Below are 14,650 nucleotides of genomic sequence, written 5' to 3'. Positions count from 1 at the left end.
TCTAATTATGTTTGATTATTCTATTATGACATATTTGATTATTCTAGTAATTAAGTAGTTATATAGAAAAATATGTGAATTACTATGTATAAATATATAAATAAATAATTTGGTGAATATATAGTATAGTGTGGTCAGTGGCGGAACCAGAAATTTCATAAGAGGGGGGCCAATTAAATATAAAATATAACAAAAAATTAACAAAATATGATTTGTAGCATATATATAAAAAAAGTTATTATATTATATAAAAGTCAATGTTTAACTACATACTTTAAGATTTTGATATTTTTAAACTTGCTCGACGATGCTTCATGGAACTAAAATCATCAATTATCATCTCTGAAGTGAATTTTGAAGCAATTTCCTTTTCAATATATACAATCATACAATCTGCTAAAAATTCATCTTCCATCTTGTTTCGAAGCCTTGTTTTAATAATCTTCATAGATGAAAAGGCCCGTTCAGTTGTTGCTGTTGTCACAGGAAGAGTCAAAACAAGACGAGTTAATCTATCAATTAAAGGATATATATTTGATTTTCCTGTCTCTGTCAATTTTTGACACAATTCAGCAAGAGTAGACAAATTCTGAAAATCTGGAGCTTTAACCACATCAAGTTCATAATGTTGTAACTCATAATCCAATTGAATCTTTTCTTGCTCAGAAAAATCTAAAGAATAGAAATTCTTTGCAAGATTGCGTATGTTGCAAACACTGAATAACTTGAAAGCATCTTTAGGATCTAAAGATGTACTCAATATGAGGAGCTCGGTTGCTTGCTCACTAAATCTACTATTTAGCTCTTTCAATTGAAAATCTATCACGCTAGTAAAAATGTCAACACGATAGTGGTGTTCAACAGTGACAACATCCTTTTTACGACGAGACCGAATTATGTCACTAAAAGAAGCACCCATATCAGGTATCTGAATAGCATGATCATTGCAGAAAGAACTAACTTTCTCCAAAAGTGCTCCCCAACTACTATCTTTTAACTGTTGAATCAATGACTTTGTACCAGAAACCAGATGCATATCATTCAAAATGTCTTGAGATTTTTGTTGCAATGCTTGACAAAGTTTATCAGTGATTCCCATGATTTCTTTCATTATATGCAAAATGAAAACAAAATCAAATGATAATAAAGATTTAAGAGCATAAGTAGCATCACCACGTTGAGAATATGTAGATCCATTAAATAATATAAATAATACTTGACATTGTTATTAACTTAAAAAAAATTGAAATATACCTCTTTGAATCTTTGTTGTGTATTCAATGGTTAATATTTTGTTGTTCACTTCTCTTCAATGGTTTTTCTTCATATGTCTTGTTTTGGTATGAAAAGAAAATTAAAATGAGAAGAGTAGAAGACCAAAAGTTTGGAAACCACTAAAAGAGAGAGAAAAGTGGCACTGATGCCTCTAATGACTTGAAACAAATATTTGAAAAATGTACTAGTGTTACTTTAATTAATAGTATGGGCTTGGGCTAGCAAAATAGAACCATTTTTATTAATTATTAGAATGGGCTATTTGTTAACAAGAGCAACAATAATTCAAATATCTAATACATAGTGCAGTTTTTAATTATTTTAATTTATAAAATTTTGTAACTTATATTTTTTTCAATATTATATATAAAAATAAATTTAATATTATTAATTATTACTATTTACTATTTTTTTTTTAAATTTTGGGGGGACCATGGCCACCTTAGGCCCCCCGTAGATCCGCCACTGATCACAACAGAGAAAAACTCAAATTAGCGCACGACAAAGAAAAAAGGTAAAAGTTAAATGAAATATTACATATTACTTAATACTTAATAGTTTTTCTGAATAAGTCGATATAAAAAGAACATATGATGCTTTTGGTTTGCATTTTCGTATTTTGTGAAGAAAAAGGAAAACACGAGATGAAAACAGAACACTGATTTCTCTTTTTTCTTCACAAAATCCTGAAAACAGAAAATATAAACCATAAGCACACTAAACTTTCTCCAAAACAATTTTAGAGGCATATAGCAAATTTAGATAGAGAACCTCATTTGCAATTCCCTCATCATCTTTATAGCCAAGTTTTTCCAAAACTTCATGAATGGCAGTCAGGTCCTTTCTTGAACAAGCTTCACCGAGCGGAGACAATGAAGCTAAAGTAGAACCATGCGGGATACCCATCAATTCATGTGAAGGAACCTAAAAGAAATAAAAAGATGAGAAAAGAAATCATTGGTAAGACAAACTTAAAGAAGAAGTCAAATGAATGACAGTATTATATCAACCTCTGTCTCTTTCTGAAGAGGGGCCAAAGCAGCCACTAATGACTTCGGATTAGGCCTCTCTCTTGGTTCGTACTGTAAACATCGAGATGCCCAGCGCACCAACTCGGTTCCATCATCATCAGAAAACTGTCCTTCCAAGCAAGAATCCGTCAGCATCTGAAGATTTCTGTCTCGAATCAAATCAAGAGCCTGCTCCAACATTTTCAAAAAATTAGAGATACTAGTCACATTACAGATAATATTCAAGTCTACACACCAAAGGATATATAAAGAATAAAATTGTGCAATCTTCAACGGCACGATTTTCCCTAAAGTAACATGACTTACATGACTTGGAGGGATATGCTTCCCACTGAGAATGTCAAGCAAAAGAGTTCCAAAGCTATATATTACACTTTCTGGTGTTACTCTACCTACAGAAGAAAAATAGTTATTAAAATTTTGTTATCATCCTACTCTTACAAACGATTAATGATCGTATATTCTAAAATGAAAAGACTGATTTTTCAATTTAATATCAACAGAATGCTACTACTGAAGAAAAATGGCATACCAGTTCTGAGATACTCAGGAGGGGTAAATGCTAAATTTGTACTATAACTTTTCCCATCCCTACTATTCTTCATAAGGCCAAAAGTTGAAAGCCTAGGATTACCATCCTGCAAAATTCTAACACAGGATTTATGTTAATTTAATTACATTAGATACATACACAAGGCGGACACAATTTTACCTCGTCAAATAGAACTCTATATGCATTAAGGTCATGATAGAGCGCACGTCCTTTGCTCGTGCAGTATTCCAGAGCTTCTGCAAGATGTAGAACAACTCTCAGTCGCATTGGCCATTTCATCGGTTGAGTTTCCCCTGATATAGAGACATACATCAATTATTTCGCATATCATAGACTCAGCAGTATGTTCATGAAAATCATCACCAGAAAACAGGATCATCATCAAATATTGAAGCTAGCATAATTCTTTGGGAAGATTTATTTATGATATTTTGTTTAGTTTGAATGCTATTTTGTAATATGACAGTACAAAGCATGATTTTTCTTAACAAGATGAATGTTATTCAGTAATTGGACAGTACTAATCGCATATTATGCGCCAACAATGCACCAGGATTGACTCGTGATAAAGCAGATAAAAACAAAATAGTAAGCATTATATTAATTCAAGGTATGCCAATTGGTTTTCCAATTATTAAAAGAGAAGAACAAATCATATGCATGAAAGAAGCTATTACAATGGAAAAGGTGTTTCGCGAGTGTTTCATTGGGCATGTATTCGGCCACAAGCAACCTCTCTTCGCCTTCACAACAACAACCAAGCAAATTCGCCAATCTTTGGTGACGAAGCTGGCCAACAGATCTAGCTTCCTCCTGAAGTTACAAAACGAAATTATCCTTATTAACTAAAATTGAGACCAATACCATGTGAGGATTGAAAGTTACAGTGTGTGGTTTTGGAATCCACTAAGAAAGAAAGGTAACATTTACCAAAAACTGCCGAGAATCGGGCCAAGCATTCCTATTGAACCTCTTAACAGCAATCCTCATTTGATTCTCCAACTTCCCTTTATACACAACATTTGGAGCCTTCTCTCCATGTTCAGATACTATATTCTGAACAGAGAAACCGGATGTTGCATTCTTAAGTTGCTCAAATGTAAATTCGCGAAATGCAGGCCCATTATCGGCTTCACTTCTATCTTCATTTCCTGGAAAAGAAAACGTTACAATAAACATCTATGAACCACAATTTCTTGAAATTACTGAGCAGAACATAATGCACCATAATATTATTAACAGTGTATTATTGTTACCTACCAGTATGCGGAACTTCAATAACAGATGCCTTAACTTGTGAATATACGCAGCACGGCACGAGGCTGGAGAACTGAATCCCCATTTTGATTCACTAAAATAATAAAATTTGAAGTGATGACAACCTCTTCCACTTTCAATTATTTGAATTTCTGTATATATCCTGAATATCCAACAAAAAAAAAAAACATATGTAGCTGCAAATTTTGGAGCAAGAAATGCCTGTAACTCACATTAAAAAAAAAAAATCCTTGTTTAAGGTTTAAAGGGTTTAAAAGAGCATAGCCTTTGATCACTCTCAAGCAACCAAAACAAAGTCACCAAGCACTAGCATCAAGAACCATTTTCACAATTAACAAGAAGAGAAGACAACGATCAGAACAACATAAAAAAAATACCCAACAAATGTAAAGCTGCTTCATTTAAGAAGGGAATATGATAGTACTTTTCATTATCTTTTGTACATTTTTCGTTTCGTTGGGTTGGTGAAGAGAATTGAAGATCTCACATACATAGAAACACAAAGTAATAACAAAATCATCACAAAGCAATAATCCCAAATCCATATGATCTTTAAATACTACACAACCAAACAACTAAGCAATTTTAGCATTTAAAGCTAAAAGGTAAATAAAAAGGACATCCATCATAGATGAAACATTTAAATGCATTTCATAAAAGTTAGGGGGAGAAATCATAAACACACAGAAGCTGAGTATTTAACTTCACATGACAGCATAGTATCTAAGCATCTATTTGCATCTACCTTTCAATTTTTTTTCTCTTATTTCACTTTCTCCCCTTTTCTCTCCGAGTCAACTCAATAGTATAGTTAGAAAATGCACCTAAAGTCTTTTCCATTTTTTCTACTTTGCCAAACTAAACAATGAATAAAGCAGCACTTTTTGAACCTACCCAAAAAGCAATTTCACCTTTGAAATTCTTCTTCAGTTCTTCTTCAATGGCAGAGGGAAAAAAAAGTTGACTCCTTCTTTTCCCCTCTCTCTTATCTAGACCAAATCAAAAGCTTTTGCGAGATCCACATTTTCTTCCCAGAAAAGAAATGAGAAAAAATAATAATAAAACCAGGAAAATTGTCTGAATTTTTCAAAGTTCAAGTCTTTTCCTCGACCCAATCAAACCCCATTTATCATTTTCCTCAGAAAACTTGGGATTTTCTTTTTTTGTTTCCTCCGAAACCCAACAATTCTTCAACCAAGATCAAGTAAAATATTAAAACCCAATTTTTTAAGTATAAAAAAGTTTCCGTTTTTTAAATTGAAGAAAATCAATAAAGGAGGAATGAAACTCTAGCTGAACTGATCAACTTTGTGAGAAGCACAAAATGTATAAAGAAAAATGATGGTGAGTGAAGATGAAACTAGGCTTCTCAATTTTATTTTATTGGCCCTTTCATTTGGAATAAAATTATAAATCAATCAAGTTGACCAATAAAATATATAAAATTATATAAATAAATTAATTATTATATAAAATTTTTTAAAATAGATTTTACTGGCCCCTTCATATGAGCATAAATCTAAACATTAATATAAATTTATTGTAGGAAATAAAAAAGGTATAACAACGTTTTAATTGATTTGAACAAATTTAACAATTCTAATTTAAAAACGAGTAATAGGATAACTAAGTTAGCGAACTATGTTATAATAAAGTTAAAAATCTTTAATAAATCTTTAATTAAAAGTATCAAATAATTTTTTTTTAAATTGTGATAAGCTCATAGCCTCATAGGTCGATAAAAAAAAATATAAATACTAGTAAGTGGTTGAAAATTTTAAATACTCAATTTTATAAGTTTAGAGAGTCATAATATTTCTCTCAGAACTTTAAACGAATAAAAAGAGGTAATATGAATTATTGTATATCTTTTTCAAATTTACTTGATTTTTATAGACATCTTTTTATTTATATTTACCTTATGTTAATTTTTTTATTTTTAGAATTTATTAAAAATTAAATTCTAAATTTTTCGAGTATAAAATTATGATATGTTGTTATTAGTAACAATCATAAAATCAGATACAATTCATTTTTTTATTCAAGGAATTATAAAGTTACTGTTACAGTTTTTCAGAGAAATTTATTTAATATTTATTTCTTAAAATTTATAAGTGCGTTGCAAATTTTTTTAAATATATATTTTTAAAGTATATGAATTTATCGTCAAATTTTTTTAAATATATTTTTTTAAAGTATATGAATCAAAATTGTTGAGGCTCCTAATCAGAAGATAAATTTCTTAGTATCTATGTCATCTTCAGAGATATTCAATAATAATAATAATTCAGCTCAAAGTGGTAATAAATAGGTGAATCAAACCAAATCAAGTAAGTGATCATATCAAAATGAAGCAAAATGGAAGCATTTAATCAAATATGATGACACATTATGGAACAGACTCTAACCATTTACCCATAATTAATTAATTAGTTTCAACTCACACACAAATCATCATCTTCACTTCATCAAGTCTAGGTTCAGCTTTACCATTTCATTGCAAAGATCAGCACAATTCTAGTAATCCAAAACCCTAAAACTAAGTTCAACAACAGCTTCTTTACTTATCCTTTTAATACCGAAAAAAAAAGCAAAATGTACAGGAAGAGAGAGACGGAGAGTACAGACCAAGGGAACTAAGGAGAGGATCTGCCACCTCCGATTACCGCGGCCGCCGCTTGTCGTTCACGGAGCCACAGCCGATTTCTTCAGTCGGGCACGCGCCCTTTATCCGTCGCCGCGGTCACTCCCTTCCCTGTCCGCTATTAAATTGGGGAAGAAAAATTTGGCCAACAGCCACCAAAATTAAATTGGGGACAAATTAAATCAGAAGTCACAAGGATCAGATGCAAGATTAATTTACCAACAGCCACCAAAATTAAATTGGGAGAATGGAGGGGAACATACGACTGAGAGGGGAGTCTCTTGCGATCGGCAACGCACAACAGGGACGGATGGCTGAGGAGGACGCCGACGACGTCACGGACATGCACGGCAGAAGGAGAAGACTCGGACCCCTTCCACTTTACCTTCGCGCACGGGAGCTACATGGCTAAGGGAGGAGACTGGTGACCGGGAAGAACGATGAAGCGGACGTGCAAGCTGGAATTGACAGAGGGAAGAGCCACGACGGCGGAGGAGGAGACCAGTGCTTGACTCACCTTTGCGCTGCTGGGGTTCTCGCGCCAAAGACTGAAGTGTTATGGTTACTAAATTTTTCTTTGGGTATCTTAGGGAAACAAAACCCCTCTTCTCCAGGGTTATTTGATGCGGTGAATGCCAAAACCGCCTCAGGTCAGAACAATTGGAGCGGAGCTTAATTACGCACCAGGAACCGCATCAATTCAATGAAGCTGCAGCGGTTTGGGACAACAGCCGACAATCTTTGGCTGCTAAGTCCCGCGTTTCTTGTAGTGTTTACCTATTTTATTACTGGAAAGAAACAATGCAAACCACTATAATACATGTGCTGATATATAATCCCAAATGTTATTAAATAATACTATCATATAATAATTTGACTATCTATATTGCATAGCAATATAATATTGTTTAATCTATATGACCAACGAACCTTATCTAATTAAAATTAAATACATACCAATCCAAATAATTACTTGATTTGATTAAGAAAGCTCACTTATTTTCAATATTGTATACTGTCTGTAGAATTTTTCTTCATTTTCATCATTATTATGAGTTTCATTTTCTAAAATTGTACATCATTTTCTTTCTCAATTCCACCGCCAATCATTTTTGGAGGTTTTAAATCATTTGGTATGGGCTTAAAGATTTTGAAAGTCAAATATGACAAATTCAAGCCAGTGAAGCAGATGTGTCTATGTATACATTATCCATGTCCCATGAAGAAAATTATATTCATTATAATAAAGGAAGAGGAAGGTACACAACTACTCCCCAAGCATTGAATTAAAGATTATTCTTTTGTCATATGTATAATGTATTAAGTTTTAAACACTCCAACTGTGTAACTTTGAAATTTAGCAAAAACATAAATATTTTTTTCAACTATCTCATATTATATAATATATATACATTAAAAATTAATATTAAATTAATTATTTATATAAAGTATAGAGTAGAATATAAATATATATCAAAAGAATGTAAAATATATATATTAATATATATAAATATATAATAATTAATTTACTATCTAATTTTTATATACACATGATATTTTATATTTATTCTTCCTTTACGTTTTTTGTTTTGATTTTGATTCATTTGAATTGAGAATGATAAATATAAGCTAAAAGAATAACGATCATAAAATTTGTTTCAATTATTCTCATAAATATTAAATCAAATTAAAAGAGATAGCATATAATGAAATTGAGTTAGTCGTAGTCACTGTGTAAAAATTGTTAGAGTTGATTACTGTTATAATTAGTTAGGTAATTATAATTAGTTATATAAGTAAATCTGTGTTAGTTATATTTTTCTGTATTAAATGAATAATAAGGTAGAGCTATAAATATTAGCTAAATTTATGTGTAAACAGTATTCATTCAATTTATTCATTTTTTTTCCAATACTTCTCTTCTCTCTTTCTCTCTTTATTCTCTAAGCTCTACTACCTGTAAGTCACTAATACTTTTTATGGTATTAGAGCCACCTAAATCATCTTATCTTCTTAGTTAATCGTTCCCATAAACCTGAAACCAAAATTCTAATACCCCATTTTCTTCTGTTTTGTAGCCTAACATTTACGTGTTTGCGTTTGAGCTGAAATTTCCCCATAATAACACCAATAGATCAGTCACAAATCAATACTAATAGTAAAAAATAAATGGTTCATACATTCATCAATCAATAACAATTAGACTAGATGGAAAAAAATTCTCTTCTCTGGAAAGAACAAGTTGAGGCAACAATTGAAGGGTTTGAGCTTAGAAATCACATCAATGAAGTTAATCTACTTGAAAAATTCAAGACACCAGCAGATAAAATAGATGCAACAGCTGAAAAAAGTTTAACAAAGTTTAGAAATAAAAAAAAAAGGCAAGATACCTTGCTGAAATCATGTCTATTAGCATCTATGAATGATTCTTTTATAGCAAGAATGGTTGGGTGTGCATTTTCTCATGACATATGGGCAAGGTTGCAAGTTTTCTTTGCTTCTCAAACCAAACCCAAGATTATATAGCTAAGAAGCAAGCTTAGCATCACCAAAAAAGCAGGTTCAATGAATGAATATTTGCTTGAGATCAAGAAAACAATGGATTCATTAATTTTGGTGGGAGCTCCAATAGACAATGTCGCACATGTTGAAACAATTCTAGAAGGGTTGTCTGAAGAGTATTATTCGTTCATCACATCTATTGATGCAAGGGGATAATCCAATTTCAGTAGGAATCCTAGAAGCTTTCTTGCTTACTCAAGAAGAGTGGTTTAAAAAATTCAAGAAGATAGATCCAATTTGAACATATCTAGCACAAACTTCCAATCAAAGAAGATATGACAATAACAGTGGAAGCTATGAAAATGGAAATCTTGGAAGAGGTTCTGGCCGAGGCTACAACTCAAGAGGTAATTCTGGTGCTAGAGACAAAGGCAGGTTCAATAATGTGCAACATTTTGGTAGAAAACAGAATCAAAATTCTTCAAGGCTCAGTTGTCAATTGTGTAAAAAATCTGGAAATACTGGTATGGATTTTTGGCACAGGTTTGATCGATGATTTGGAAGGAATCAGAATATACCTCAAGCAAATGTAGCCATGAGCAACTCAGCTGCCACATCTTCAACCATTTATGACCCAAATTGGTATCCAGATTCGGGGGCTACTCATCACATGACTCTAGAAGGTTCAAGGATGATAGAATATGATAATTACAATATTCAAGAATAGGTGGTTGTAGGTAATGAAAATTTTTTATGTATTTTGAAAGTTAGCAGTTCATTATTAAAACTATTTTTTTCTCAAGATATTTTTAAATTACAAAGACTACTGCTTGTGGCCGGAATCAGAAAGAATTTATTTGGTGTCCATAAATTTGTTTGTGATAATAATGCATAGATTGAATTTCATCCTAACAAATATTTGGTGGAGATTCTTCTCCAAAGAACTGTTAGAAATGGTTTATATTCATTTGGTCCAACTTGCTTAAAGAAATCAATCAGTAATGTAGATGCAATAATTCTATTTTTAGGTTATGGTATTTGAGACTTGGACATCCATCCTCTGATATAGTGTCTAAGATCCTTAAAGATAGAGGAATTTTTTTTACTGTTTAAAACTCTCTTTGTAATTCTTATTGTTTAGGAAAGTCTAGTCAACTCCTATTTCTACATTCTACAACTGTAATAAGTTCACTTTTAGAGTTGTTGTACACTAATATCTGGGCTCCTACACCCATTCCTTTAATAAGTGGATCAAAATACTATCTACATTTTATCAATACTTTCTAAAAATATATTTGGATTTTCTTGTTACATAATCGATCTCAGCTGCATTTAGTCTTTGTTCAATTTAAGAAAATGGTAGAACTGCAATTTAATACAAGGATTAAGTCTATTTAATTTGACACTACAAAAGAATACAATGCTTTAGTTAAATTTTTTATAACAAAAGGAATTATCCTTCACTTTTCTTATCCGCATGTGCACCAACAACATGGTGCTGCAGAACGAAAACACAAGCATATTATAACTATGGGATTAACTCTATTAGCTGAATCTCATTTGCCTATAAAATTCTAGAGGGAAGCATTTACCACTGCAGCCCAGCTCATCAATCTGTTACCTACTCTAGTGTTAAATTAGCAATCACTCTATGAGAAACTAATGCAACAATCTTCATCTCTTGATATGCTAAAAGTGTTTGGTTGTTTGTGTTAGCCTCGTACAAGGCCATACAACAAGTGTAACACCCTAATTAGCCTAAACCTTACATCGCGTCGTAAAGTAAAGGTTAATCAAAGGTTACGACAGTTCTAAGGTTATACATATCTTATATAGAAGGAATTAATAATATCTAGAAACCCGATGAAGAATATAGCTCAAAAACAGGATTTTAAAAGCGCAAAACGTACTAGCAAAGTTATTAACTTAAGGCATAAGAAACAAATGTAATATAACAAAGTATAGTAGTATAATCTCATAAGGAATCTAGCCACGGCCCGCGAAATTTTAAGCCAGCTAGCCATATACAGACCATATATGAAAACGGACAGTAAAACAGCTTATACAATTTTTGTTCTCTCAAATACAAGCCTCTAGGCAAAATAAAATACGAAAGTGAGAGACATATACATAATAAGTCAAAAGACTCCAAAAGGATATTCAGATCCTCCGCTCCTGTCACCAATCAGACAACTCACCGAGGTGGGTTGTGACCTGCATCTGAAAAACACAACAGAAATATGGTATGAGAACCGGAGGTTCTCAGTATGGTAACAGTGTCCAGTGATGTAGGATATAAGACTCCGGAACGCCAAAGGCAATCCTAGACTCCTTATCCATCACAAGAATTCAAGCTTAAAGCATTCTAAAACAATTAAACATAATGATATAAACCTTAACATAATTAAACAGGGCATTCTAGCTTAAGGGATTTCTATTCTAACTGAACACCGCTGCCCTACAGCCTTCACCACCCAACCTCCATGTGATCCATCGCCACCGCCTTCCGAACCTCCTCAAACCCAGTAGAAAGCACAAGTATATACAATACAAGTAAAACACAAGTATAGGTATATATAGCAATTAATTCAAATAGCAATTAGACATATGATACAAATAGGAAAAACAATATCAAATTGGCAAAGCATACAAACAGATAGAAAATGCACATGATGAATGCCTGCCCTACTAGCTGTGATATCACATTATTGGTTCAACTGCCAACCCGACACATCTTGCCCTTCGGATTCATGGTGTGGGAACTCCCGAGATATAGTGCTCGGATCACTGTCCAGGTTTTGCGCCTACACGCTCTGATGATCTGAAGGGATGCGAGCGGAATCTATTACCTCTGACCTCACATCTAAGCGCAAGCAGAACGAACCACTGCTCTTATGCCGCCGCCGCTACCTCGACAGGCGGGATCCAACCTCGGCCCGTACCGAGCGCATAACGTCTTATAATCTCAATGAAAAGTAGTGTAGTGATTTTCAAAATATTTTTAGTACAAGATAGATCCATCACTTCATCCAGAGTCCTCGACTCTGTTCAACCACTGTTCCTTCACATTTCAGTTCCTTAATTTACCTCTCATCCATCAACCATTCATCACACATCATCAATCCTTCCTCAGTACGACAGAAACCTACTACTCCGTTTACTAACTGTTTCCAAATAATGGTGACTAGAACCCTTAAATCTTTCTCCTATGTTGAATACCCAAAAATGTGCCTAAAAGTCTCAAAAAGGTGTTATAGGAGCTTACAACCTCGTCGGGAAGGTGAAATAGTTGAAAACGAAGCAAAATTTGAGAAACAAGGCATGTGCGTCCGCACAGAGGTGTGCGTGTGCATGCCCAGGAAAATTTTTAAAATTGTGCGTACGTATAGGTACCAAAACTTTCAAAAGCTGTTCATTCGCACAACCTATGCCAGCACCCCCAACAGACTGGCCTTACTAACGTGTGCGTGCACACAGGTCTGTGCGTACGCACAGGTTGCAATTTTCCATTGGTGTACGTGCACACCAGCTGTGCCAGCGCTGCAAGCAAACTACCTGCCTCTGCATGTGCGGCCGCACAGGTCATAATTTTTGCAGAGTGTGCATGCGCACAAGTCTGTGCGTGCGCACATACCAGAAAACTTAGAATTTTGTAACTTTGCAGAAATTTAAAATTTTCAACACCAACTTTAAATGATCATAACTCCCTCTACAAAATTCTAAATTTCTCAAACTTTATATCAATTTAAATGGTTTTCAAAGATCTTTATAAAACATAACCAAAACTAAACCAAACCATTCTAAACTCCACTTTTCATCAAAATCAACCCTCCATGTCATACTACCCCAAAATTACCACATTTTCCTTCACCTTTCCTCATCCACACATCAACATCAATATATCTCATATATCAAACTTCATTAACAATTTTCCAACTATATTACCAATCGATTAACACCAATATCACATTTATCAACATAATCCACTACTCAACTTCACAAGTCATTCATCCTCATCATATCACTATTAATCATCAATATCAACTCAAAAATCATCATTTCATCAAACATCATTATACAATAACATCCAACAACTCATCAACCATTCAAATCCAATCCTATCCTATGGGTCACTAGCCTAAGTATCCATGAATATTATATACTACATAGAAGAAACCGAAATCATACCTTGGCCGATTCCCAATATGAACCAAATGAGCTTTCAACAAAAATCCAACCACCAATGTAGCTCCAACAAGCACCAACAAGCTCCAAACTCACAATAATCAAGCTATATACATATAAATCACCACAAATCAACCTAGGGTTCAACATAAATCAAAGATTCACAAGAGTTCAAAGCCTCTTACCTTTTTCAACAGATTTGGATGCCAAAATTCAAAGCTAAGCAAGGATTAGAGTGAACCTAAACACCAAGAATCACAAAAACTCACTTAATCAAAAGCCCTAGGTACCCGAAATTTTGGAGAGAAGAACTGAGAGGATTTCGAGCATACCTCTAAATTTTCTTAGATGGATTTTGTAGAGCTCTTCACAAGGAACTCGTAGCCGCTGACGGTACGCAAATCGGAGCTCTATAGCTCAAGATATGAGCTTGAGAAGATTGAGGTGAATAGGGTTCAATCTCTTCTCTTCTCCCCCTTTCAATTTCTGATGTGTGTGTGTGTTTATGAGGTTAGGGTTCACTAAATGAATCTTTATATATGTTGGACTTGGGCCCAACTTGGGTCCAGTTCAATCGTTAGCATTTTTAACCCGTTTGGCCTAACTTCGGGCCAAATCTTTAAAATTAACGCCCGGTTTTTCATTTCTAATGTTTTTCTAAGGTTTTTGACTGTTTCAATTTTTTCCTGTGCAGCACCGGCCAAACTTGAACCAGTCTAACCGATTCAACTATCAGTTTGCAATTTTTCACAATTTTTTGTAGAAAACACATTTTCTGACTCGAAAAGACCCACTGAGTCTAAAAATGATGTTTACAACATCAAATTCTCACTACAACTTTTCGGAATCAAAGTTGGGCAATTTAACCACTTAATTAACCGGTTCGATTAATTGTGGTTTTCACAACAACCACAAGCTTCAGTTCTAGTCAGAACCATGTGTATATCTTGGGCTAGCTCCAGGGTATAAAGTTTTTAGGTGTCTCACAAGCAAAGATAAGATCATTGTTGTTAGAGATGTGCATTTTCAAGATGTGTTTTTCTACAAAAAAAAAATAGTTTTAGTTTTGTTTCTAGCTCAGTTCAACTAGCCAGTATTCCTTCCTCGTCAATACCTCATATTCCAATGCTAAAGTTAGCAGCTGCGCCACCTAGTACACTTACACCGGTGAATTCTTCGGAT

At 33.5% G+C, this 14,650-nt stretch overlaps 1 protein-coding gene across 14 annotated transcripts; it reads right to left on the bottom strand.

Annotated features, from left to right (window-relative positions):
- Positions 1–222: 222 nt before the first annotated feature.
- LOC112797445 (serine/threonine-protein kinase BSK3) lies at positions 223–7,795 on the bottom strand. Of its 14 annotated transcripts, none has more exons than XM_025840376.3 (12): positions 7,045–7,795; positions 6,766–6,899; positions 4,120–4,279; positions 3,790–4,010; positions 3,537–3,672; positions 3,019–3,152; positions 2,839–2,944; positions 2,613–2,698; positions 2,286–2,474; positions 2,047–2,199; positions 1,255–1,331; positions 223–1,104 (listed from the first exon to the last, which is right to left on the bottom strand). In XM_025840376.3, exons 3-11 carry the CDS (start codon positions 4,199–4,201, stop codon positions 1,278–1,280), a joined length of 1,161 nt encoding a protein of 386 aa, XP_025696161.1. In that variant the 5' UTR covers positions 4,202–4,279; positions 6,766–6,899; positions 7,045–7,795; the 3' UTR covers positions 223–1,104; positions 1,255–1,277. The 14 variants fall into 14 exon arrangements, with proteins under 14 accessions (XP_025696161.1, XP_072092131.1, XP_072092133.1 ...); XM_072236030.1 differs by having other exon boundaries at positions 223–474; XM_072236032.1 differs by having other exon boundaries at positions 4,120–4,210.
- Positions 7,796–14,650: the final 6,855 nt, after the last annotated feature.

This window comes from Arachis hypogaea, chromosome 4 (assembly GCF_003086295.3).
Source record: "Arachis hypogaea cultivar Tifrunner chromosome 4, arahy.Tifrunner.gnm2.J5K5, whole genome shotgun sequence".
NCBI classification, from domain to species: Eukaryota; Viridiplantae; Streptophyta; class Magnoliopsida; order Fabales; family Fabaceae; genus Arachis; species Arachis hypogaea.
The sequence above is the reverse complement of the archived record's forward strand: the minus strand, read 5'-3'. Positions and strand labels throughout refer to the sequence as shown.